Source organism: Oryx dammah, unplaced genomic scaffold (assembly GCF_014754425.2).
Source record: "Oryx dammah isolate SB20612 unplaced genomic scaffold, SCBI_Odam_1.1 HiC_scaffold_6, whole genome shotgun sequence".
Taxonomy (NCBI): Eukaryota; Metazoa; Chordata; class Mammalia; order Artiodactyla; family Bovidae; genus Oryx; species Oryx dammah.
The window spans coordinates 6,652,091-6,677,399 of NW_024070190.1; the positions used below are offsets into that span (position 1 = coordinate 6,652,091).

Here is a 25,309-nt window from a genome sequence, read left to right on the forward strand (position 1 = left end):
CCTTTTTGTACTGAAACTATGGTTAGTCTCAAGATGATACCAGCAAGTCCTTGTAGCAGCAGTTGATTGTAGAGCTTCACCTCTTGTTCTTCTTTAAGATGACCTTGGTTTCACAGGGGTCAGTGGGGTCCTTTTGTGTAGTCCGCTCAGTGTCCTCCGGGTCTGCGTGGTATGCTCTCTTCACCCTCATGTGGAGGATCCAAGGAGTGACACCTGCAACTTTAACTGCAGTAGGGCTGGTTAGAATAACAGTATATGGACTCTTCCAATGTGGGGCCAAGGAGTCATGTTTCCAGTCCTTGACCACACCTGATCCCTGGGCACAAATTCGTGAATCTGTTCCCCAAGGGGGAATGGCACCCTTTCTTGTACAAACTTAGTTACCTGATTTATTACCTTACCCAGTTGTTCCATCTGCTGTGAAATCTCATCTCCCCTTACCTGAGGCAAATTTGTTACACCTGTTTTATTATGGGAGGGGGCCTCCCATACACAGTTTTGTATGGAGAAGAGCCTTGGGACTGTGGGGTCATTCTGAGTCTGAGCAGAGCCGTCGGATACAAGTCCAACCAGGAACAGTCAGTCTCTAAGATCCACTTGGAGAGTGTCTCTTTAAGTGTCTGATTGGTTCCTTCCATCATCCCAGAACTCTGGGGCCTATATGCTGTACGTAATTTCCGCTTGATATTTAAAGTTTTGCTTACTTGTTATACTAAATCAGTTACGAAAGCTAGGCCATTGTTTGATCCAATGCTGGTAAGAAATCCAAATCTGGAAACTATCTCCCTAAGCAGGCACCAGGCTACTTTTGATGTTCTTTCAGTCAGCGTAGGAAAAGCTTCTACCCATCCCGAGAACGTACATATTATGACCAGCAGGTAATGGTAGTGTTGGTGAGGTTTCATTTCAGTGAAGTCCACATCCAGGTGTTCAAAGGGCAGTGAGCCTTTCACCTGAATCCCTGGAGGTTTCTGTCTGTGCCCAGAGGCAGCACTGACCTGTGAGCTGGCAGTGCAGTTCTGAGATTTTGTCCTGCATAGGGAAGAGAGGCGCGGAACCAAGAAATATTTTCAAATTAGCTCTTCAAGTTTATCATGGCCTAGATGGGTCGCTTGGTGCGTTTGGCTTACCAGAGTGGGTGCCAGCTCCTCTGATACCAATAATTTGCCACTTGGCAATTTTCACCATCCCTTTTCAGTCTTGATGGCCCCTTCTGCTTTGGCTGGTTGGTTTTGGGCTTCACTGTATTTTGGAGAGTCTAACGTTAGCTCAGGTAGCTCCGCCAATATGAGAGCTTTAATAGGGGCTTCACTTGTCACCCCCAAGCCCTCAGATGCTTGTTTAGCAGTCTTATCTGCCAGTCTGTTCCCTGAGCCTGGGGGGTATCCTCTTTGTGACATCCTCAGCAGTGTATGACTGCAACCCTTTGTGGTTTCCAGGCAGCATCTGCTAAGTTGCTTCAGTCGTGTCCGACTGTGCGGCCCCATAGACGGCAGCCCACCAGGCTCCCCCGTCCCTGGGATTCTCCAGGCAAGAATACTGGAGTGGGTTGCCATTTCCTTCTCCAATGCATGGAAGTGAAAAGTGAAAGTGAAGTCGCTTAGCTGTGTCTGACTCTTAGCGACCCCATGGACTGCAGCGTTTCAGGCTCCTCTGTCCGTGGGATTTTCCAGGCAAGAGTACTGGAGTGGGGTGCCATTGCCTTCTCCAGGCAGCATCTAATGGGGTCTTAATTTCTTCCTTATTTATCTTTTCCTTATTATCTTTTTCACTAGCTGTCAAAGGCCCCTCTCCTTATACAGAGCCCTGTAGCGTGGCAAAAGCATACTTGGAGTCTGTGTCAGTGTTTGTCTTCTTACCTTTTGACAGCTGGAGGGCGTGGGTTAGAGCATATAGTTCGGCCTGTTGAGTGGACCAGTATGATGGCAGAGGGCGAGCCTCCACGATGCATATCCCAACAGTCTACTGTAAAGGCTGCTTCCACTATTTGTAAGTTCATGGTGTTCTCTGGGGGCCATCCTACTCCCACAGGGGGCCATTCGACCTCGCAGAGTCTGTGGAGGTGGTTAGGCCTCGTCTTTACCCCATAGTCTCCTCCTGACCCCGTCTTTAAATGTTTAATCGTGCACTCCAATACAGTTGCCTTAGACTCACTTCCCGCCATCTTGCTTACCTTCTCAGACCTTCTTCTACTTTTCCTTTTCGTTCTGTCTACGGAGTTCTCAGTACCCTATGTACTTCTGATATTTCCACTCAATGACACGTAAATTGCCATTCTGCTTCCTTCCTAATTGGGGTGAGAAGAGCCTTACCTGCCAGATCCCAGAGGCAGAAGGGGGACCGGTGTGTCTTCACCTGCCGGTCAGCACAGCCAAACCAGAACACCACGTGATCCAAGACTGTGTCTCCCTTAACTTTTAAAGTCCATTCTGCCTTGGTGGGCTTGATCAGGTGCGGATGAAAATACAGATGGGTTAAATATCCCACGTCCCAGGCCGTCTCTGGAAAAGCCAATTTGTACTCACTTTGACTTCCCTCGTGGCTCAGACGGTAAAGTGTCTGTCTACAATGCGGGAGACCCAGGTTTGATCCCCTGGGTTGGGAAGATCCACTGGAGAAGGAAATGGCAATCCATTCCAGTACTATTGCCTGGAAAATCCCATGGACAGAGGAGCCTGATAGGCTACAGTCCACCGGGTCGCAAAGAGTCGGACACGACTGAGCGACTTCATTCATTCATGTATCCCCCTCCTTCTAGCCTGACAATTCTGAGGGGGTCAAGAATTTTATAGAAGATGGGACACCTTCTTGGGGAGAGCAGAATACGAACACACAAAAACCAAGTTTCTTCTCCTAAAAATCCCCTGGCAATTGCTTGGTAATAATTTTCCCCAAGAGGGCATGGACACCATCTCCTAAATGACCTTTACAAATTTCCTTCCTAAGCCTTAACACGCTCGTCAACCTGTGTACCAAGCAATCGTTGCCACCTGCCAAATCCAGGCTCTTGTGGGTCCCCGCTCCTTCTAGTCTCTCCCAGGGGGGTGATCAGGCCCCCTCTTCCACCCTACCGGCTGGGTTCCTCCTCACCTGAGCGCTCAGTTTCCCTGCTGCCGTCCACTACCTGCTAACATGAAAGGTCTGGGCAGTGAGAAGCAGAATCCTTCCAGAAGGGCGAGGCGCCTTCCTCCCTCTAGAAGATTCAAGCCGAAGGGCCTCGGAGTAGTCCCAAATGGGACTTGTCTCCTCAAAGTGAGGAGTTTCCCGGCCCATGCACCAAATGTTGTAGCCACGCATTCTGGGAAACAAACTCACTCAGAAGGACACTGCAGATAGTGGAGTGCAGTTTATTACACCGGCGGGCCCAAGGCAGAGTCTCCTCTTAGCCAAGGACCCTGACCAGTCTTTCTGAAAACCTTATATACCCTAAGTGTACGTGCCCAAACCCACCTCCCCAAATTCCCTGAAACTAGTCTGAACAAAGGAAAAGAAAGATACAATCAAAGTTAACCTGTGATTCATATGCCTAGGTAGTTAACAGTGGACAATTATCAATAGGCCTGTGCTCATACCCCAATAAGCATAATAGAATTTATGATTCTATTCGGTTACCCAGATAATTAGGGTATTCTTTTAGGCAACAGAGAGTCTAGGTACGAGCCCCGGGGCTCTTCCATTCAGGGGGCCTGGTTTTCCAGTTGGTGTGTCATTTCAGTAGATACTGGGCATATGGTTCAAAGGCCACAGTCCGGCCCAAGATGAGAGTCCTGCTTTCAAGATGGAGCCTGTTCTGTTTCCTCCTTCACTTTTAGAGTATGATCTTAGGCAAGTCTTATAAGCGGAAATTCATTTTTTTCTCAAATGAAGGATGAATATGATACTGAATCTGCCTGCCAATGCAGTGAAACACAAGAGACGCAGATTTGATCCCTGGGTCAGGAAGATCCTCTGGAGTAGGAAATGACAACGCACTCTGGTATTCTTGCTGGGAAAATTCCATGGACAGAGGAGCCTGCCAGGCTACAGTCCATGCAGCCACAAAGAGCTGGACACGACTGAGCAACCGAGCACTTACTAGATTCACTGTGACAGCTGGAGTAAAAATGCTTCGTAAACTGTCAAATACCACAAAAGTGGGTCAGGGGTTTCCTGGTGGTCCAGCGGCTAAGACTCCACGTTCCCAGCTCAGGGGGCCTGGGTTCAATCCCTGGTAAGGGAACTAGATCCCACATGCTGCAGCCAAATTAAAAAAAAAAAAAAAGTGGGTCTGGCCCCAGGTCACGCTTTGGGCTCTAAGCTGGAATCAGTCAGTCTCCACCACCTGGACTGTTACTCGTTCAGGCTATTTCAGGGGCTTCTTTCTCAAGGTTTTGTTTTCTTAGGCCTTTTTGTTTTCCAGCTTTTCCTAGCTGCCCGGCTTCTAAGCATGAAGCCACCCTATGAAGCTTTGCAACTTCCAGGACTTTTGCTCCCAATTTCTCTAAACTACATGGCTGAATATAACAGAAAGAGCGCAGGTCATGGACCCGACCAGGTGTGGGTTCAAATCTTGGTCCCATCTCTTGTGGACCGTGTGACTGGAAGCTAAATTAAGTCTTGTCATTTCTTTATCTGTTTCATATACCTGAAAAGCAGGGTGGTGGTATTAAACTTTTAAAATGGGAACAGCTTTAGTAAAAGGCCTCAAACTCAGCAGGAAACATTTGCTGCCTTTTCCTTCTTGGCCCCAAATTACTTTACCTTAGGTTCCTGCTTCCTCCCACCCTTGGAGTTTGCTTTTGCAACTCCTACCAATTTCATTGTCTTCCCAGTACAGCTATTTGCATTTCTAAAAGGGTCCCATTTGTTTCTTATTTGTGCCTACCTCAAGTATTCTTAACCACGTCTGTTCTAAAGAAGGCTTTCCCGTCAGTGTTGCAGGCTGCTTTCTGCCCTGAGGTTCTGCTACTAGGCTCATTGAAGCCAAAAAATGGATGTTATTTCACTGCCTCAGTGTGCACTTAAATGTGAGAAATCTAACACATAATTTTAATGTTTGGAGTATCTGCCTTTGACTTTCTCCTAGGCGTCACGTGTCTCTAGGTTCACTTTAAAGATGCGTGGAGATTGGAAGTGCTTTTTAAAATAGGGACCGTTCCTCCATTGTAAGTTTGTGCTCTGTCCCACATCTTCTTACTGTCAACAGAGTTGAAAGGATTGTAAGTGGATCCAGCTGTTAGCTGTATGGGGCTTGCATTTTCACCAGAGGCATTTTGTGATGTAATTGATGGTGCAGCTGGATGAAGAGCCTGGTGTTTGGTGTGTTCGTTGGGGTGAATGAATAGGTGTGTTCTGTACAAGGGTGTTAAGTTGTGCTAGTAAAACGTTAGGCTTAACATTACCTTTGCTGAAGGAACTTCTTTTTTCGCAGTGTAAACTGTCAGCAGGATTCAGGGAGGTATTTACATTGGTCAACGTGCTGTATGTGGCTGTTTTTCAATAAAGAAGCAAGGTATTATTTACTCTACCAAAAACCTCAGCTAGGCAGTATTTGGTGAGAGTTACCCTAAGACAATAATATTATTACTACTTTAGCCCTCAATGATCCAGACAGACTTTCTCAGGAATTCATTCAATTCACAAGAGTTTTGGAAATTCCCTGGCAGTGCATTGGTTAGGACTCCGAGCTTCCACTGCAAGGGACACAGGTTCAATCTCTGGTCAGGGAACTAAGATTCCACAAGCCACATGGTACAGCACTGCCCGCCCACCTGCCGCCCCCCACCAAAATTCACAAGAGTTTTGCCATGTAACAGTTGCCAAGTCCAAGCTCATACTGCTTACCTCTTGACAAGCCAATAAATGAGAGAGTGGTTGGGGCAAGGAATAGTGGCTTTTTCAGAAAGTAAGCAGACCAGGGAGATGGTGGACTTGTGTCCCAAAAAACCATCTTTCCCAAGTTACAAGTCAGGTTGTTTTTTATACCAAACAGGAGGGGTTGTTGGTTGCTGCAAACTTTTTGGTATGAGAATCTTTTGTTCTTACAACAGTCCTCCATGTAGGTTTGGTGACAATGTCCCTATAAACTTCCAACAAGACAAATGTTATTCTCTGTTCTGCAACTTTTTATTTGTAGTGAATGGAAAATGTTATACCTTTAAAGGTCAGAGCCTTGAAAATGCCTGTATATTTCAGGCCCTAAGCAACATTCCTGTAGCAAAAGCAATAGGATACAAAGGATAAAGGAAAAGAAAGATCCAATATGGTGTCAGATTTGCTCTTCCCTATTACATAATCTACAGCAAGGAATGTGCTGGTGCCATTACAACTCAGGGAACCTGAATCAGGATTCCATGGTGCTAATTTGCAAACTGTTAAAGATAACTGAGGCATATATTTTAAAAATTAAGAGTTTATTTGAGCAAAAATTGTTTTGAATTGGACAGCATCCAATCTAGCAAATAGAAAGGAGCTCTGAGGAGCTGTATGAAATGAAAGACTTTATTAGGCAGAAGGGAGTGAGAAGAGGAAAGTTATCTGGCAAAAGAAAAAAGTAGGTTGTATTATTTCAAATTTATTTTTCTTTAAGGTAGCAGGGGTCTACCCAGCAGGTTACCTCACTACTGCTAATCAGATGGTTCCTGCATATAGTGGAAACTATAATTAAGCCTCGATTTGGTGATGTGGGGCTTAGCATAAGCGACTCCATTTGGGGCATGTTGTCTTTTTCTTTGTTTATTTTTTCCTTTTTTTGTTATTGTTGTTTGTTCCTTTTTTTTTTTTTTCCTGTTGTTTTTTAACTAAAGAGAGAGAGGTGCAGATGTACCAGGAGCTGGTGGTAAACCCTACTTGGAGAGGGCAGGAGGGCTTCACAGGGAGAAATGGGACTTTGCCAAGGATGAAAGCTGAGCAAGGATCTTTGAGGCCAAGGGAACCATAGATGCAAAAACTTCTATGCAGTTAAGTAGGTGAAACACCACGGTGAGTTTGGAGAAGTGTAAGCAATTAAACAAATTTTTCTAGCACATGTATTTCTACGTTAGCCTTCTCCTTACCACCCATTTCTCCTCAGCCCTCCCTGCCCCCGCTCTGCCATCCTGGCCCTCTAGGTTGTCACAGAGCACCAGGCTGGGCTCCCTATGTTATATAGCAGCTTCCCGCTAGTCATCTGTTTTACAGATGGTAGTGTATATGTGTCAATAGTACTTTCTCAATTTGTCGCATCCTCTACATCCCCTGCTGTGTCCACAAGTCCATTCTCCACATCTGTGTCTCCATTCCTTCCCTGCAAATAGGTTCATCAGTATCATTTTTCTAGATTCCATATATATGCATTAATATACAGTATTTGCTTTTCTCTTTCTGTCTTACTTCACTCTGTATTAATAGGCTCTAGGTTCATACACTTCACTACAACTTACTCAAATTTGTTCTTTTTTATGGCTGAGTAATATTCCTTTGTATATATGTAAAATAACTTCTTATCCATTCATCTTTTGAAGGACATTTAGGTTGCTTTCATGTCCTGGCTATCGTAAATAGTGTTGCAATGAATATCGAGGTGCTGCTGCTGCTGCTAAGTTGCTTCAGTCATGTCTGACTCTGAAACCCCATGGACTACAGTCCACCAGACTCCTCTGTCCATGGGATTCTCCAGGCAAGAATACTGGAGTGGGTTGCCATTTCCTTCTCCAGAGGATTTTCCCAACTCAGGGACCAAACCGGATTCTCTACATCTCTCCTGTGTTGGCAGGCAGGTTCTTTACCACTAGTGGCACCTGGGAAGCCTGAATGTCCACAGGGGCACATGTCTTTTAGAATTGTGGTTTTCTCAGGGTGTATGGCCAGTAGTGGGATTGCTGGGTCATATGGTAGCTTTATTCCTAGTTTTTTGAAGAATCTCCATACTGTTCTCCATAGCAGGTGTATCAATTTACATTCCCACCAACAGTGCAAGAAGGTTTCCTTTTCTCCACATCCTCTCCAGCATTTATAGTTTGTAGATTTTTTGATGATAGCCATTCTGACTGGTGTGAGGTAGTACCTCGTTGTAGTTTTGATTTGTATTTCTCTAATAATGAGTGGTATTGAGCATCTTTTCATATGTTTATCAGCCATCTGTGTGTCTTCTTTGGAGAAGTGTCTGCTTAGGTCTTCTGCCCATTTTTTTTTATTGGATTGCTTGTTTTTCTAATATTGAATTGCATGAGCTGCTTATATATTTTGGAAATTAATCCTTTGTTGATTGTTTCATTTGCAGTTATTTTCTCCTGTTCTAAGGGTTGTCTTTTCATCTTGTTTATAGTTTCCTTTGCTGTGCAAAAGCTTTTAAATTTAATTATATCCCATTTGTTTATTTTTGTTTTTATTTCCATTGAACTAGGAGATGGGTCAAAGAGGGTCTTGCTTTGATTTATGTCAGAGTGTTCTACCTGTTTTCCTCTAAGAGTTTTATAGTTTCTGGCCTTACAGTTAAGTTTTTAATCCATTTTGAATTCATATTTGTGTATGGTGTTAGGAAGTGTTCTAATTCATTCTTTTACATGTAGCTGTCCAGTTGTCCTAGCACCACTTATTGAAGAGGCTGTCTTTTCTCCATTGTATGTTCTTTCCTCCTTTGTCAAAGATAAGGTACCTATTGGTGCGTGGTTTATCTCTAGGCTTTCTATTTTGTTCCATTGGTCGATTTCTGTTTTTTTTTTTTTTTAATGCCAGTACCATACTCTCTTGATGACTGTGACTTTGTAGTATAGTCTGAAGTCAAGGAGATTGATTCCACTAGTTCCATTTTTCTTTCTCAAGATTGCTTTGGCTACTCAGGGTCTTTTGTGTTTCCATACAAACTGTGAATTTTTTTGGCCTAGTTCTTTTGAAAAATACCTAGGAATAAACCTACCTAAAGGGATTAAAGACCTGTATGCAGAAAATTATGACACTGATGAAAGAAATCAAAGATGGCACAAACAGATGGAGAGATATACCATGTTCTTGGAAGAATCAGTACTGTGAAAATGACTATACTACCCAAAGAAATCTCAGAAGGTGTTATTTCAGTGAAGCCCTGGAAGATGTGAGAAATAGCCCATTATGTGGATGCAAGAGGTGAGGAAGAGGGTGCTGGTGGTCTCAGGGATGGAGAAAGTGCTGTATACTTCGGAGACAGGACACAGAACATGGGATGAGAAAGAGGAAGGAATCCGGCCAGGTTTCCTGGCTTAAGCAGCTGGATCAGTCAGTGGCTGTTACGGGCAGCCCTGGGCAGCCGGACAGGGGGACTGCATGACTCTCTGTGGTCTGCAGTCTCATCCCCTTGGAGATGCTGTTACGCACCTGGTTCTTGGACTCTTTAATCAATAGAAATTGATAAGAAGCCAGACAAGAAACTCAGGCAAGGCTCTACGGGGACTCATGCTGTAGCACGAGGGAGCGAAAAACAAGAAACAGGTGCCCTTGCTCGCTCTCCTAGAGAGAAGTGAACTGGTCCCCTAAACGGGGTGAGGGTGGGCCGAAGGCGAGGCCTGTGAGGTCTGCCCGCCCCGTTGGTGGTGCTGTGTGCAGGGATCATGTGCAGTCACCTGCTTTTGCTCCAGGCTCCTCAGAAGTGGCCCTTGGATTGTGGCCCTTTTGTATCTTATTGTTCACAATGTGTCTCAACTGCCCATGCACGTGGTTATTTTTAGTACTTTATAGTTTCTATGTATTCTGTTGCTGGGGGAGGCATTTGTCCAGGTCCAAGTGCAGGCACCCAAATAGAGGGTCCCAGGTCCCAGCCTGTCTCAGTTGTACTCAGTCTCTCCTTCTGGTCCACTAGGGGCCTTTTAGGCCCTTCTTTCTGTGCACCTGCCCTGCTATTGAATTGCTCAACTTCCAAAAGACTGAGAAAAGGAACCAGTCCAGTAGGAGCATTACAAGCTGGATGGATTTGTGAGATGAGACTGGCACCCAGATGTAAGAGAACGTTGTTCATCAGCTCTGCCATTAACTGTTACATCTGGAGAAAAAAAAAAAACAAAATCAAAAGTGTTTAGTGAGACGTTTAAGAATCAAAACTTCGGGATGTTCTATATATGACATCTTTTTTTCATTATCACAGAGAAGTGAGTTGAATGTGCCATAAAACTGGCTGAAAAGTAATTTTCCTAATAGTGCTAATATTAATGAGGGTTATCTGGTCTTTGTCCAAAGTATCTGCAGGCAGGGATTCATGATACTTGTCTAAAACTTCAATTCCTAAAGCATTTCTTGTGAAAATAGGAACATTCCTGTGCCCAGATTCTCAATAATAAAAGACACCGGGAGCGTTTTCAAAACTGTTGGCCCGATTTAAATTTCACTGGAAAACAGCTTTTTAAAACCAAGTCATCTGTATGTGGCCTCCGTGTGATCACTTCCCACTGGCAGCTGGTAACTGCCAACTTCTGGTGGCTTGAGAAAGTGAGCTGTTTCCCACGCTCCCACACGGCAACCCAATCAGGATGTTTGTGCTGGGAGATGTTTGGATGGGGTTGGGGCAAAAAGGGCGAGAGACCAGCTGGACGGGGCTCCTTCCCCAGCTCCCTTCTCTACAGCCTGTCCGTGCTTTCCAGAAAACCATTGCTGGTGCCAGGTGGTGATGGAAATTATGTCACCTGAACACTTAACAGCCCATAAACTTTGGTAAAATGGGAGGGTTTTTCTAAGTCTACAGTAACTCCCAAAGCTATTGCTCTTCTCCCTTCCTGGGGCCCAAATTGGCTCCATCAACGCTGAACCTTTTTACCTGGTTCGTGACATGTTGTAGGGTTTCTTGTCTGCCCCTGCCCCCTCCTCTAGGAATGAGGTCTGAAGTGACTGAATGATGAGGCCATGGGAAGAGGAGGGAGGGAAGGAAGTCACCTGGAAAACTCACAGGACTTCTAATCAACTGAACAGCTGCAACTCCCTTCCATGTCTGTAGCTTCTTGAAGTGCAAACTAGGGTGCCATATGCAAAGTCACTCCCATTGCAGTCAGGATTTTAAAAAAAATTCATGGACTCCAGAAGTAAAAAGACCACTTATGTGGTGTTCTTTGCCCCCAGTGGACTGTGCATTAAGAAGGATATGTGGGTGTTAATCACTCAGTCATGTCCGACTCTTTGTGATCCCTTGAACTGTAGCCTACCAGGTTCCTCTGTCCTTGGAATTCTCCAGGCCAGAATACTGGAGTGGGTTGCCATTTTCTTCTCCAGGGGATCTTCCCGACCCTGGATCTCCTACACTGCGGGCAGATTCTTTACCACTGAGTCACCAGGGAAGACCTGGAAGGATGTAGGAGAGACTCGAAGCCCCGTCCGAAGCCGGGTTTTGCAAGGAGGCCCAAGCATGCCCACCCCCAGGGGTCTGTGGTCCCTTCCCCGTTTTCCCAGGGAATGTGGATTTTACTTGGGTAAGAACACAGCAATATTTTCATAGGCTTTAGACTGGTTTTAGGAAATGTTAACTGGACTTCCCTGGTGGTCCAGCTGTTAAGAATCTGCCTGCCAGTGCAGGAGATGTGGGTTTGATCCCCGGTCTTGGAGGACCCCACATGCCACAGGGCAGCTGAGCCCGTGTGCTACAGCTACTGAGCCTGCACTCTAGAGCCCCATGCTCTGCAACAAGAAAGGCTGCCACAGTGAGGAACCCAAGCATTGCAACCAGAAAGTAGCCTTGCTTGCCACAACTAGAGAAAGCCCTCGTGCAGCAACGAAGATCCGGTGCAGATGAAAAAGAAAAAACATGATAACTGATTTCAAGAAGTGGTAACTGATAACTGGTTTCAAGAAGGCTGAATTAAGTGAATAAATGAACACAGTGAACTAAGTGAATTAAGTGAACATAGTGATTAAGAAGGGTCGATTTGGAGTTGGTCTCCCTGGGTTCAAATCCTGGTGCTGCCACTTATTGGTAACTTTGGACAAATTGATTCACTTATTAATACCTTATTTTCCACTTCAGAAAAATGTGGATAATAGCAACAGTTATTCTTGGGTCCTTCCTCCATGACAAATAGCGAAAGTTCTATTTGACAACTTCATTGGCAAAAGACAGGTTTAATCGAGGTTTGATTCATTTTCATACTCATTTTTCTTATTTTAGAAGAAATTCAAATGCAAACATCTTTGGGACCCCAGACACTGTGCCTGCTATCTGCCTGGCAGGGCTGTTGAAAACACTCAGCTGAGAGTAGCACGTTATTGCTTTTCTTGCACCTTTTGATAACTTGTGAGGTTGAAATGGAACATGTTCCTCTTATTGGTCTTTCTTCTTGAAAACTGAAATACCCTTTGGCCTGCTTCCCATTGGAATCTTGATGTTCTTTTATTTACATATAAACTTTGTTTTCTGATCATGCACATAATATATGTATCTTGAAAAGTTTGGGGAAAAAGCAAATTTATTAGAATAAAAATGACCCTCAGAATTTTAAAAAATAGTAATAGCTATTCTTATGGGGTTCTTTTGAGGATTCAATATTAATAAGAGGTCTAGAACATGATAAACATCCAATAAAGTTAGCTATTGATGCAGGTCATTGATCTGTTCAAAGTAATGACAGCCTCGTGGCCCATTCACATTTACTTCTTGACTCTCATTTGCTTATTGTCCCATCATCTGTTTGTGTTAGTCCTCCACATCCTTCTGGATTGTGGGTGCCTTGAAAGCAGAGTCTGGGTTGTACCCATTTGTGGACCCACAGCTCTAGCTCAGCCCTGCTTTGTCATGATTAGTTCATCTGTTGAGTAAATTAAGGCAGGCTTTGATAATGACTTATGTTTGAATGGTGCTTTTTGTGCCACAAAGCACACACATAGGAAGCCTAAGACTCGAAGTTTAGGACCCTTGCCCAAGTCATATGCCAGAGTCAGGTCCTGTGAGTCTTTTCTTTATGTATTTGTTTAGCTGGGTCAGGTCTTAGTTGCAGCTCCTGGGCTCTCCAGTTGCTGTGTTAGGGCTTAGCTGCTCTAAGGCATGTGGGATCTTAGTTCCCCAACTCAATCAAGCCTGTGTCACCTGCACGGCAAGGCAGATTCTTAACCACTGGATTATTAGCCCAAGGTCTACGATTCTTGCCCTTGCTCCTTCCAGTAGGCTGTCCTCTCTAGGAAGAGAATGCCGAGTTTTATAATTCCAGATCATAGCTTTTGCTGATTCTGTTGTCTTTGAATCTCACATAGGTGAAATTATATAGCATGTATTACGGTTGTGTCTGGATTCTTTTGCTCAGCTTAATATGAGTGAGATTCACTCATGTTGTTTTGTGTATTTTTAAAAATCACTGTATAGTATTCCACTGTATGCTAAGACCAGAATTTATTTACCTGTTCTCTTGTTGATGGGTATCTGGGTGGTTCCCAATATTTGGTTGGGCTTCCCAGGTGGCTCAATGGTAAAGAAAACCCCCCTGCCGATGCAGGAGATGTGGGTTCAATCCCTGGGTCAGGAAATGGCAACCTGCTCCAGTATTCTTGCCTGGAGAACCCCATGGACAGACGAGCCTGGTGGGCTATAGTCCCATAGGGTCATAAAGAGTTGGACATGACTGAGCATGCACAAAATTTGGTTCTAAGTCTCTGCACTCCTTTTAACAATGCTTGGTTTCTTACAGGTCACCACAAATGGCATCATTGCCATGAGTGAACCCCCAGCCAAAGAAACCCATCCTGGGCCCTTCCCGCCAACCTTTGGAGCAGTCGCCCCTTTCCTGGCGGACTTGGACACAACAGATGGCCTGGGGAAAGTCTACTATCGGGAAGACTTGTCTCCCTCTGTCACTCAGCTGGCAGCAGAGTGTGTCCAGAGAGGGTTCCCAGAAGTCTCTTTCAAGCCCAGTAGTGCGGTGGTTGTCACTTGGGAATCCGTGGCTCCCTACCAAGGGCCTAGCAAGGACCCCACCCTGGAAGGCAAGGTAAGCACCCGTCCAGGCACAGGGGCAAATAGTCTAATATGTTGGCTTTGCAAACTTTGGTCTTCTGGTTTGTGCTACTCTGATGTACACCACAGCCATGCAATTGATAAAGATAGGACATCCAAAGCAAAATCTAATAAGCTATTTATTGTGGGTCTGAAATGTCCAAAGTCTTATCTGCAGGCTACCTAAATCTGTGTTGTAATGATGATCAGATGTAAAGAAAGCCAAGATCTCTGAGATAACTAGCCACATGGCAAGAACAGAGTTGATAAATTACAGACCTAGAGAATTTATTACAAGTTTATGAATATGCAGTGATAAATTAAAATAATAAAGCAGTCCCAAGGGATGTGAAGAACTAAAGATAAGACCCATGTTCTAGTTGAGGGGACAACCCCCCCACCATCTATTTGTACGATGTGAATGGTTCAGGACACAGGTTTCTTCATAAGCAGGGCTGCGGTTTCTTTAGATTCAGTGGTTGGGAAAGATGTTAGGGTATGTAGAGCTTGGACCTGCACTTAGAAAGGGAATATTTGAGCAGGTCAAGAAGCCCATCTCTAGATCTGAAGTGAGACTTTAGGACACACTTCAGTTTCTCCTTGGAAAAATAATTTCACATCACCATTATTTAAGTTTTGTAGCATGACAGGGTAGAGTACAACTTGAAAGGTCCAAAAGCATCTTTAAATGGAGGAAATGGTCCAGGCTGGTGGTTCCCAAAGTGTGTACCCCAGAGTACTGGTCCTACAGACAGTCCTTGAGGAAAAAGACTCCTTGGGCCAAATAAGTTTGGGAAATGCTGAAACTATAGGTTCCTCTTGGTGTCTCACTCTGGAAGGCCCTACGGTACAGACACCTGCTTAACTTAGTTTAATTTAGTCATCCCTAAACCTCTTGGCTGTACCGTTTTCCCTCCCAAATAGGACACATTGCATCCCATGGAGCACACTGGAGAAACCTGACACGTTTTGCTTGCCACCTGTACCCACCTGAGTGGCACGCTTGAAAACTGTTTAAAACCTTCAGTTTCTTGGGACTTCCCTGGTGGTCCAGTGGTTAAGACATGCGTCCATGACAGGGGCAGGGATTCCTTCCCTGGTGGGGGATCTAAGATCCCACATGCTGCATGGCATGGCAAAAAAATAAATCGATAAAACAGAACCTGAAATTTCTCAAGTGTGCATCTCCTTTACTTGAGTGATAACTGCCTGACCCATTGTACAGAGCTCTTGCCTGCCTCATGGGCCCAGTCTCCTCTCATCCTGACTTCTCCACTCCCCCCTGTAGCAGCTGGACCAGATTATTGGCAATCCCCTGATGAGGCTTTTTGCTTGTTTGCTTTAGCCACAGTCTCATCACTAGCTGTGCTCTGCCTGTGATGGCCTCTCCCTGACCCTCACTGCTCGTGTTAAGCGCCTGCTTGTTCACTCAGCCTCCTCTGCCCCCGCCCCTTCCAGCACTGGGCACTTTGCCTGCACGCAGCTTGGTTACAGACTCCATTCTTTAGTTTGGGAATGTTTTGTTCAGATGTCAGTCTTCCCACCTAAACTGTAAATTCTCAAGTGCCAGGATCATGTATTTTTATCCTTCGTCTTCACAGTGTTTGGGGCAATGTCTGGTGCACAGGAAAGGCACTAACATGAAGGAATACGTTCTCTGCCTGATTCTCATATGCTGGCTCACATAGTCCTCGTAACATTTCTGTGCAGTAGGTGATTTTCTCTCCATTTTACAGATTCAAAAATCAAGGTTCAGAGAGGTTAGGTAACATGCCCAAGGTCACTCAGCCAATGATGAGGGCAAGGAGTTGGATCCAGATCTGTTTTCTCCCAAAGCTTATGTTCTTTCTTACTGAACAGTGCTAGGGCTCAATAAACTAAATAATAAATGTGGTTGAATATGTTTAATGGCTGTGGAAATAAATTCTGGGGATAAGAATTTGCAAATTTGCTTGAGAGATAGAGGTAGCATCTATGATTTTTGGTTAACCTTAGGGTCACAGTTATGCAGAAGGTATTCACTGACTAATTAGAAAATTTCATGTTGACGTAGCCTTAGAGATATTTAAGTGGAATTATCCTGGAATACTGTCCTTGCTACAAAAATATTTCTTTAGAATAAGGTGCAAATAGTGCCATCTCTGTATTTTTTATATGTAGTCTGGTGAATAGCACAGTTTAAGATCCTGAGTAACTGAATCTTAACTCATCTTCACAGAGAAACACATTCCAGTGCATTCTGGCCTCCTCTGATTCCAGCACCTATGCCATTTTCCTTTATCCGGAGGATGGTCTGCAGTTCTACACGACATTCTCAAAGAAGGAGGAGAACCAGGTTCCTGCGGTGGTTGCTTTCAGCCAAGGTTTAGTAGGATTAATATGGAAGAGTGACGGAGCTTATAATATATTTGCTAATGACAGAGAATCAATTGGAAATCTGGCCAAGTATGCTTTTTTATTCTTCAGTAGATTCTCCCTTTAATAAGATTCTCATCTGACTGTTTTATAAGAATAATGTAATGGGCTTTATAGAATATTACCTAAAAATGTGGATTTAAATTCTGTAGGGGACTTTCCTGGCAGTTCAATGGTTAGGACTCTGAGCTCTCACTGCCGACAGCCTAGGTTCAATCCCTGGTTGGGGAATTAAAATCATTTAAGCTGTGCAGTGTGACCAAAAACAAATAAGAAATTTCAATTTTGTATATAGGTTTTATATTATGTAGTACTTTTTTCCTGATGAACTCAGGGAATATACTCTTAGAATGAAAGGCATCCAAGTTTTTAGATATCATTTTCATTTGAAACAGTTTTATCATCTCTTCTATAAAGTTAGAAATTATTCAAAACTATCTCTTGCTATGAACCCATGGCTGAGAGGGTTTTTCCCTACACTGACTGGGGGTGGGGAATGTTGTTATAATAGAAACAGTGCTCTCTTGGGCTATTTTGTAGAATTTGGCAAAGGGGGAAAAGCTCAGACTTTTTTTTTCTAATAATTAAACTTAATTATTCTTTTAAAAATTAAGCACCTCCTCCTCCCAATTTCCCTTTGTCAGTGGAGTCTAAAACTCCTCGACCCTTTGACAGTGTACTGGTAAATATTTAACAATTGACTTTATGCAGGTTGAGGAAGCCCTCACTCATTTATAGCATTTCCCTATTTCTGGGGTATAAATACTTCTACCTCGGCCAGTTTTCAGCTGTTACATCATGTCACTCACCCGGAGGTTGAGAAAACGTGAACCATTATGTAGTATTCTCACCCTAGAGGTGCAGTAGATTCAGATAACTTCAAGAACATAGCTAATAGGAACATAATTCATATGGGATGAGTTTTGCGTATTTGCCTCTGCTTTTAATATAGTTTGTTTAATTGTAAGTTTATATAATTTGATTTTTTATAAGCTGGTTCAAGCAAGCTCCTGTACATCACTGCCTTTTCTCAAGTCCCAGGTGGACAGACTGATTAGACGTCCAATTTCTGCAGGACTTTCTCGATTTCTCATTCCCTGTCCCAGCCCAGTCTTTTGCTCAGTGTTCTCCACTGAATAACGTATGTCCCTTCTTTCTATCGTATAATCTGGTCACTTTATACAATTTCTGATAGTAAAACGGTATCAGAACAGTAAAAATGGTAGTGCAAGAAGTTGAGATTAGGGTTATTCTGTTGTGTTTTATAACTATAAAATGCCTTTAGATTCTGAATATCATTTGCATTTTACTATACCCTCTGAGCATGAAAAGGTAAACTGAGACCTATCCAAGGTTCCACAGCTAACAGTGTTAGGATTTCTAGTAAACCAAGTCTGTCCTGTTTTTACTCACAACTTTTGACACTAAATACATGTTTGTTTGTTTTTTCCCTCTTACCAACTAATTCTTCAACTCTTCAGATACCAACTGGGTATCCTATAATTCAGTTCTGACACTAACTGCTTAGAATCAGCACAGACCTCATATCTTAAGAGCTCAGTCCTACAAGGTTGCCCCACTTCAGACATCCCTTGAAAGTCCCAAGTTGCTGCCTACACTTCCTATCAACCAGCTATAAACTGGGGGCTCCATGACTCTCTGCTCTGGTTTGATAATTTGCTAGAATGGCTCACAGAATTCAGGAAAGTACTTCACTGACTATTGCTAGTTTATTATAAAGGATGCAACTCAGGAATAGCCAAATAGGAGAGATACATAGGGCAAGGGGCATTGTGTGAGGGGAGGAGGAGGTGAGGGGCTTCCAAGCCCTCTCTGGGCACACCACCCTCCTAGCACACCTCAACTGTGTCCACCAGTCCAAAAGCTTTGTCAACCTGATAACTTAGGAATTTTTATTACATAGGCACGATTGATTAAGTCATTGGCCATTGGTGATTAACTATCTCCAACCCCACTTCCCCACCCTCTTCCTGGAAGTCAGGGTGTGGGGCTGAAAATTCCAACCCTATCATCATGCCTTGGTCTTCCTAGTGACCAGCTGCCTTTCTGAAGCTACCCAGGGTCCGCAGCCACTAGCCATCTCATTAGCATACAAAAAGGCATTCTTATCACTCCAGAGATTACAAGGATCTTAGGGGTTATATGCCAGAACCAGAGACAAAGGCCAAATACTATCATATCACAGCATGTCCCCAGAAAGAGCATGATGGAAAAAAATGCACACAAATCCAGTCAGCAGGTTACTCATACTGACCAGTGATTCGTATAAACACATTTTAAGGTCTGAAAATATCCCTGAGCATGCCTCTGGAATGGTTGTGCCCACTGGATACAGTTTCACCATATCCTGCTGGATGGTCTCAGCTCTATGAGGACCAGACAGGACCACATCTACTCTCCTATCCTGCACCGAGGCTGTGGGCAGTCGCAGGCCATGGGGTTTTTATTTGACATGGATCTCAGGGCTCCTTCTGCTTGGTTGGTGGGGGCTGTTTGTAAGTTGCTGGCCTGTTTCCAAGAAGCCTGTCCTTCCCTCTAGGAGCAGCAACTCTGGGCTACAGGGCATCTGGGTGTTTGAGATCGGGAGTCCAGCCACGGCCAGCGGCGTGGTCCCTGCGGATGTGAACCTGGAACCGGACGACGGAGCAGAGTATGACGATGAGGATTATGACTCAGTGACGCGTCTAGGCCTGGAGGACGCGGTTACTACATCCTTCCCCTACGAGGCCCCAAGAAGGGGAGACAGTGGCACGTACAACACGCCCAGTGACCTCTCCCCCCGCCGCATGGCTACTGAGAGACCCCTCACGCCTCCCACGGAGAAGACCAGATCTTTCCAGCTGCCCGGGGAGAGGTTTCCCCAGCAGCAGCCACAAGTCATAGATGTGGATGAAGTCGAGGAAACAGGAATTGGTAAGGCCGTTTGTGTGGCAGGTGGTGTGTTGTTGGATCCTTGGATTTCCACATAGGGGAGCGTTGCTGGGGGGTGTCAGCTGTGTGCATTATTTGGAGGTTTGTGAGGTTTGTAAGGATGAGAGCCTGGAGAAGGAGGGGTGGAACTTACAGAGCATGGGTGAAGTGAAAAGTGGAAGTGTTAGCTGCTCAGTCGTGTCCAACTCTTTGTGACCCCATGGACTGTAGCCTGCCAGGTTCTTCTGTCCATGGAATTCTCCAGGCCAGAATGCTGAAGTGGGTAGCCATAACCATCTCTAGGGGATCCTCCTGACCCAGGGACTGAACCCAGGTCACCCACGTTGAAGGCATATTCTTTACCATCGGAACCACCAGAGCATGGATGGAGGGACCCAAAGGCTGCAAAGACACCAAGGGATCCAGGATTAGGGCTGGAGTTACGGAGACTGTAGAATGTGTCCTCTTTCAAGTTTCCTATTCTTCTTTTTTTGTGTGTTTTAAAGAGAAAAGTGCTTTAGAATTATTTTGAAAGTCAGATTTCCTTATTTGTGATTTCTGAGATCAGCAATATATTCACCCACCTGAAAAAACATTTTAGAAGTTCCTCTGTTGACACGGTTTATCTTTGACATTTATTTCCTCTTGGTTTATGGAAGGAGGATGGTTGATTATTTTTCCTCCAGGCTCCAGTCAGTTTCAGAGTTAGTTTGTGAACATTAAAAATACAAAACAACCGGATACACTTTTCAAGGATGGTTTTAAAATATAACATCTGTTTTTTCCATAAGATGTTATGGAAAAACCCAAATCAACTTAACTTTTTGGCCAAATCAATATATCAGACCATCACTTCATGGCAAATAGATGGGGAAACAATGGAAACAGTGACAGACTTTATTTTCTTTGGCTCCAAAATCACTTCAGATGGTGATTGCAGCCATGAAATTAAAAGACACTTGCTCCTTGGAAGAAAAGCTATGACCAACCTAGACAGCATACTAAAAAGCAGAGACATTACTTTGCCCACAAAGGTCCATCTAGTCAAAGCTATGGTTTTTCCAGTAGTCATGTGTGGATATGAGAGTTGGACTATAAAGAAAGCTGAGCGCTAAAGAATTGATGCTTTTGAACTGTGGTGTTGGAGAAGACTCTTGAGAGTCTTTTGGACTGCAAGCAGATCCAACTGGTCCATCCTAAAGGAAATCAGTCCTGAATATTCATTGGAAGGACTGATGGTAAAGCTGAAGCTCCAATACTTTGGCCACCTGATGCGAACAACTGACTCATTCGAAAAGACCCTGATGCTGGGAAAGATTGAGGGCAGGAGGAGAAGGGGACGACAGAGGATGGGATGGTTGGATGGCATCAGTGACTCAATGGACATGAGTTTGAGCAAGCTCCGGGAGTTGGTGATAGACAGGGAAGCCTGGCATGTTGCAGTCCATGGGGTTGCAAAGAGTGGGACAGGACTGAGATACTGAACTGAACTGAACAGAATGTATCACATTTTTGCTAATTTCAGAGGAAAATGTAGCATTTTCAAGTGTACCATTTGAATCCCAGCATGCTTTGAATTGTCTTATAAAAGACATGGGAATTAGACTGTGTTCATTTTTTTTTTTTTTTGCCCTTCAGGTTGACCAGTAATATTCCTGTCAAGGAGATGGCCCAAGCCTTTAAATGATAATTATTTCTACTATGAAAAGTCCCACAAAAAATCTACTCCCCCCCATAAAAAAGAGTTTAAGATAAATAAAGTCACATTTCCCACACTTGAAAACCTTGAAGAAATATAGTAGAAGCTAATAATAAACAAATAATCACACTCAAAAAAAGAAAACTCTACCCCATTCCACGTTATTCACCCATTTTTATTTCTCCTTACTTGTGGTTTGTCTCATAGCAATAATCATAAATGTTTGTTCTTATCGAGTATCCCAAAGCATGGACAGGATCTGGTGGCCAGGGAAGTGTGGTTGCTTACTTCTGAGGCACAGAGATGGAGAGGTGACATTTAGTGACATGATGAAGACACGGGTTCATGTCTCAGGGCTCGCCTTACACACATGGCACCCTGGATTTCCTGGGGTGATGCTGCCATCTAGCATGTGGCACTCCGCTCTCATAGCTGGCTCTCAGAGTGATCTCCCCAAGATAGGTCATGGGCATGTTTGTTTGCATATGTTGAGTTTTGAGGGCTTCCCACGTGGTGCTAGTGGTAAAGAAAGTGTTAGTCGCTCAGTTGTGTCTGACTCTTTGTGACCTCATGGGCTACAGGCCGCCAGGCTCCTCTGTCCATGAAATTCTCCAGGCAAGAAGACTGGAGTCGGTTGCCATGCCCTCCTCTAGGGTATCTTCCCAACCCAGGGATTGAACCGAGGTTTCCTGCATTGCAGACAGACTCTATTGTCAGATCCACCAGGGAAACCCCTTAGTGGTAAAGAACTCACCTGCCGATGCAGAAGATATAAGAGAGGTGGGTTTGATCCCTGGGTTGAGAAGATGCCCTGGAAGAGGGCATGGCAACCCACTCCAGTATTCTTGTCTAGAGAATCCCATGGACAGAGCCTGGTGAGCTATAGTCAGAGTCAGCAAAAAATAAGACACAACTGAAGTGACTCAGCATGCGTACATGCATGTTGAGTTTTGAGTCTCATCCTGTTTTCACCCCACATAGGTGTCTCTGAAATTCTCATTTGTGAATCCATCACTTTGAAATGAGAGCGTAGCTAGTCCCAACAACTCATGGTGATATATTACTTGGTACTGATAACAACAACAACAAAAAGCCTAGCTCTGAACCCCAGCTGTGTTTAAAGGAGATCTTTCTCTGCCCTTGATCCCAGTTATTTCACTGTTTTTATTAGAAAGGTCGGTCTTCTGTAGCCAGCAGTGCATTCCTAGTGTGATTTGAATAGTCATCCACGGATATACCAGCCACAACAGACCCGCTGGGAGCTGAGCGTAAGCAATCAGTAGCATCACATGTGTTCAGCTCAGGGCCCAAGTGTTCTTGGCTCCAAATGCCATTTATACATCCAGGAAATTCCCTTCTGGGTGTGTAGAACTCCTGGAATCTACCTGGGGTCAAACTTTACTTTTATTTTCACTCATAACAATTATAAATTGGGTCGTTATCCCCTCCAAAAGTTCATCCTTCCTTGTGCTTTTTAATTCATTCCAAATTAGTGTGCTCTGCATTTTTAAGTTTAATGAGCTGGCTCATCATTCTAATGAAATCAACCTGGGAGGGAGAGCCATTTGCATTAGGGAGAAATTCATGTTTCTTGGGCCAAAGGCTGTTAGAGCAGGTATGACTGAGGAATTATTTCTAACCAGCTTTTAACTCTTAAGAGCTTCTGATTTATCCCCTGGTGAGAAGAATGGGGCCAAAAAGTTTAAAATACTTTAAGCTCATTAAAATGGCAAATTTTGTGTTGTATGTATTTTACCACAATAAAATATAATTTTAAAATATTTTAACATCTGCACCCAAATTTGATGCTGTTTTATTAGAAAGTCGGTCTGATGCATATCTGATGACGTTTAATGGATGCCATATTAAGATTGACATTGGACAGCTATCACCCAATATTGATTCATTGATACTAAGGACATTGGATTATAGCATTTGAAAAAAATTCAACCTTGAGACTTCCCCGGCAGTCCAGTGGTTAAGACACCATGCTTCCATCGCAAGGGGAGCAGGTTCAATCCCTGGTCAGGAAACTAAGATCCCACATTCCCTCATGGCACAGCCAAAAAGTAAAAATTAAAATAGTAATAATTCACCCACGTGATTTCTCAAACTCCTTTTAGACCCACATGCCCCAGTGATTTGCGTGATGGAACCACTGTACTAGTTAAGAGGCCACAGATAGAGAGCCCTGTGTCTGAACGGCCTGAGCAGACGTCCAGTCTTGCGCAGCTGAGGGGCAGTGTTCTAACGCCTCCTGGTCCGGAGCCCGGTGAAGCGCTTACTGGTTGCTGTGTTCTCTCCGAGCAGTTTTCAGCTACAACACGGATTCCCGGCAGACATGTGCCAGCAACAGACACCGGTGCTCTGTGCACGCGCAGTGCAGGGACTTTGCCACCGGCTTCTGTTGCCGCTGTGCTGCTGGCTACACCGGGAACGGCCGGCAGTGTGTCGCCGAAGGTACTGTGTCTTTGTCTGATCCTCTTTAAGGGGGAGAAAAGGGAGGAGTGATTTTGTTTTGGTGCTTGTTTTGAAATCTTGCCTTTACCCAGATCTCTAAGGGTAGTGGTGTTTTCGGCTGGGCAGTGATATTTCGTCTCTCATTCCTCGTTCTTGCCTGTATTTCTCTATGGGGGTGGGGGTGAGGTCCTGGGGAATGCCCTTTTTACTAAAAAGGGGAGGTCTCTTTCTTTCCTGTGGTGTTTCTCCATCTCTGAAGTGACGGCCGTTGAGAACCCATCTTCAGGCTGAAATGTTGAAATTAAGCAGCCTGGACCGTGAATCGTCAGCCCCCCTCGCTTTCCTCCGTTTCTTTCAAACCTCTTCTTTTGGCGTTGCTCAGACTATGCTGATAGTGGTTCAGCTCCAGCAGGGCCATGGTGGGCTGGTGAAGACCAAAATGTTGGGTGGGCCCAAAAGTTTGTTCAATAAGTACTTTGTTCAGTAAAGGTCTTGGTGAAAATGAAAAATGTGTCTTTTATTTGTACTTAAAACCAAACGAACTTTCTGGCCAACGCAGTATGTAGGGGGTAAGGACTATTCCAGTCCCCCTACTCTCTGGTATTCCTGTCCTTGTGTCCTTGGAACCCCAGCATGGTGATGGAGGAGCAGCAGGGGCGCATCACAGCTAACTTTGGAGACCAGACCCATTGTGCTGTCAACTCCAAAACATATTTGGCTGGGGGCTGGCATCAGTCCTGAGCTCTGCACCCCCAAAAAAGGATCAACCAGTCTTGATGTTTTCAGATGTTCTGAAAAATCTCTGCAAAAGTCTAGAGGGTCCAGATAACAGTTTACTTAGAGAGGGAACCCAAGACCATAAATGAGAATGAAAGCAAAAATAAAGCAAACCATGCTGAACACCGGTCTCTGCAGATGCCAAATCGCTCCACTTGCCACCCGTCATTTTCCTCATATGTTTAAGCAGGAACCTCAGTTGCTTGGCAAAATATGACTAAATAACACTCAGTTGGAGGAATGCTTTTCTGTTTTTCAGATTTCCTGCCATAGCTAAAGTTAAATCAGTTATTTTAATTTGTTTAAAAAAAAAGAAAGGTTCGGAAAAAAAAAAAAGTTCCTTCTAGGTCACAATTAGTTTTGTAAAATACTGTCTTTAGCAAGGACGGAAATTTCTGTATGCTTTGCATATTAATTTGGGGGGATGTTTATAACATCTATAAATGTGTTATCTCTTTTCTTGCCCGTTGCCCCAGGAATGACATGCTTCTGTTGCTTTGTTTCAGGCTTGGCTTTTATATTTTGCTTGCCCTGGGAAGAACTTCCACAATTTACAATGAACCCTTCTTCTCAAAGATCGATCTCATGAGCTCTTTCCATGCCAAATGTCAGAGCTGGGAATGCTGACAGGTTGCATTTGGCAGGAAGCTTGCATCTGAAAGATTGCTCAGCTACATTTTTTGACGTTCTAAACACGCCCTGTCATAGTTTTGTGGTTTAAATATTTCTTGGAATCTTACTACTTTTGAAATATTTTTGTAGCTCCAAGTTTGATGGAAAAAATTTGGTTTTCTTCCCTTGGCTTTCCTGCTTGTTTCTGTAGTTGTTTTGGGGGAGGCATTTTTTCGATCTTAGTCTTCTAACTTCATAGCATTTCCCCAGTGTAATGACACAGTTTATGTGCAGAAATACTCTGTGTGTCGAATCTGCCTTGGCTTGTCAGTGACCTTGTTGTGGGGAGTTTTGTTGCTTTGGGGGCCACACCGTGTGGCATGAGGGCCCAACAGGGATTGAGCCCATGCCCCCTTCAGTGCAAGTGTAGAATCTTAGCTGCTGGACTGCCAGGGAAGTCCCTCTGTGATCCTGTTTAGCAGCTGTGCTGTGCTTGGTTGCTCAATTGTGTCTGACTCTTTGTG

The 25,309-nt window shown here is 44.2% G+C and overlaps 1 protein-coding gene across 1 annotated transcript in view; it reads left to right on the forward strand.

The window, feature by feature from the left end:
- LOC120865416 (nidogen-1) overlaps positions 1-25,309 on the forward strand; it is a 98,728-nt gene that overhangs the window by 17,711 nt on the left and 55,708 nt on the right. Inside the window, exons 2-5 of the mRNA XM_040242692.1 lie at positions 13,587-13,886; positions 16,110-16,336; positions 18,867-19,240; positions 23,247-23,396. Of these exons, the coding sequence (XP_040098626.1) occupies positions 13,587-13,886; positions 16,110-16,336; positions 18,867-19,240; positions 23,247-23,396 (1,051 nt within the window). The remainder of the gene's footprint in view (positions 1-13,586; positions 13,887-16,109; positions 16,337-18,866; positions 19,241-23,246; positions 23,397-25,309) is intronic.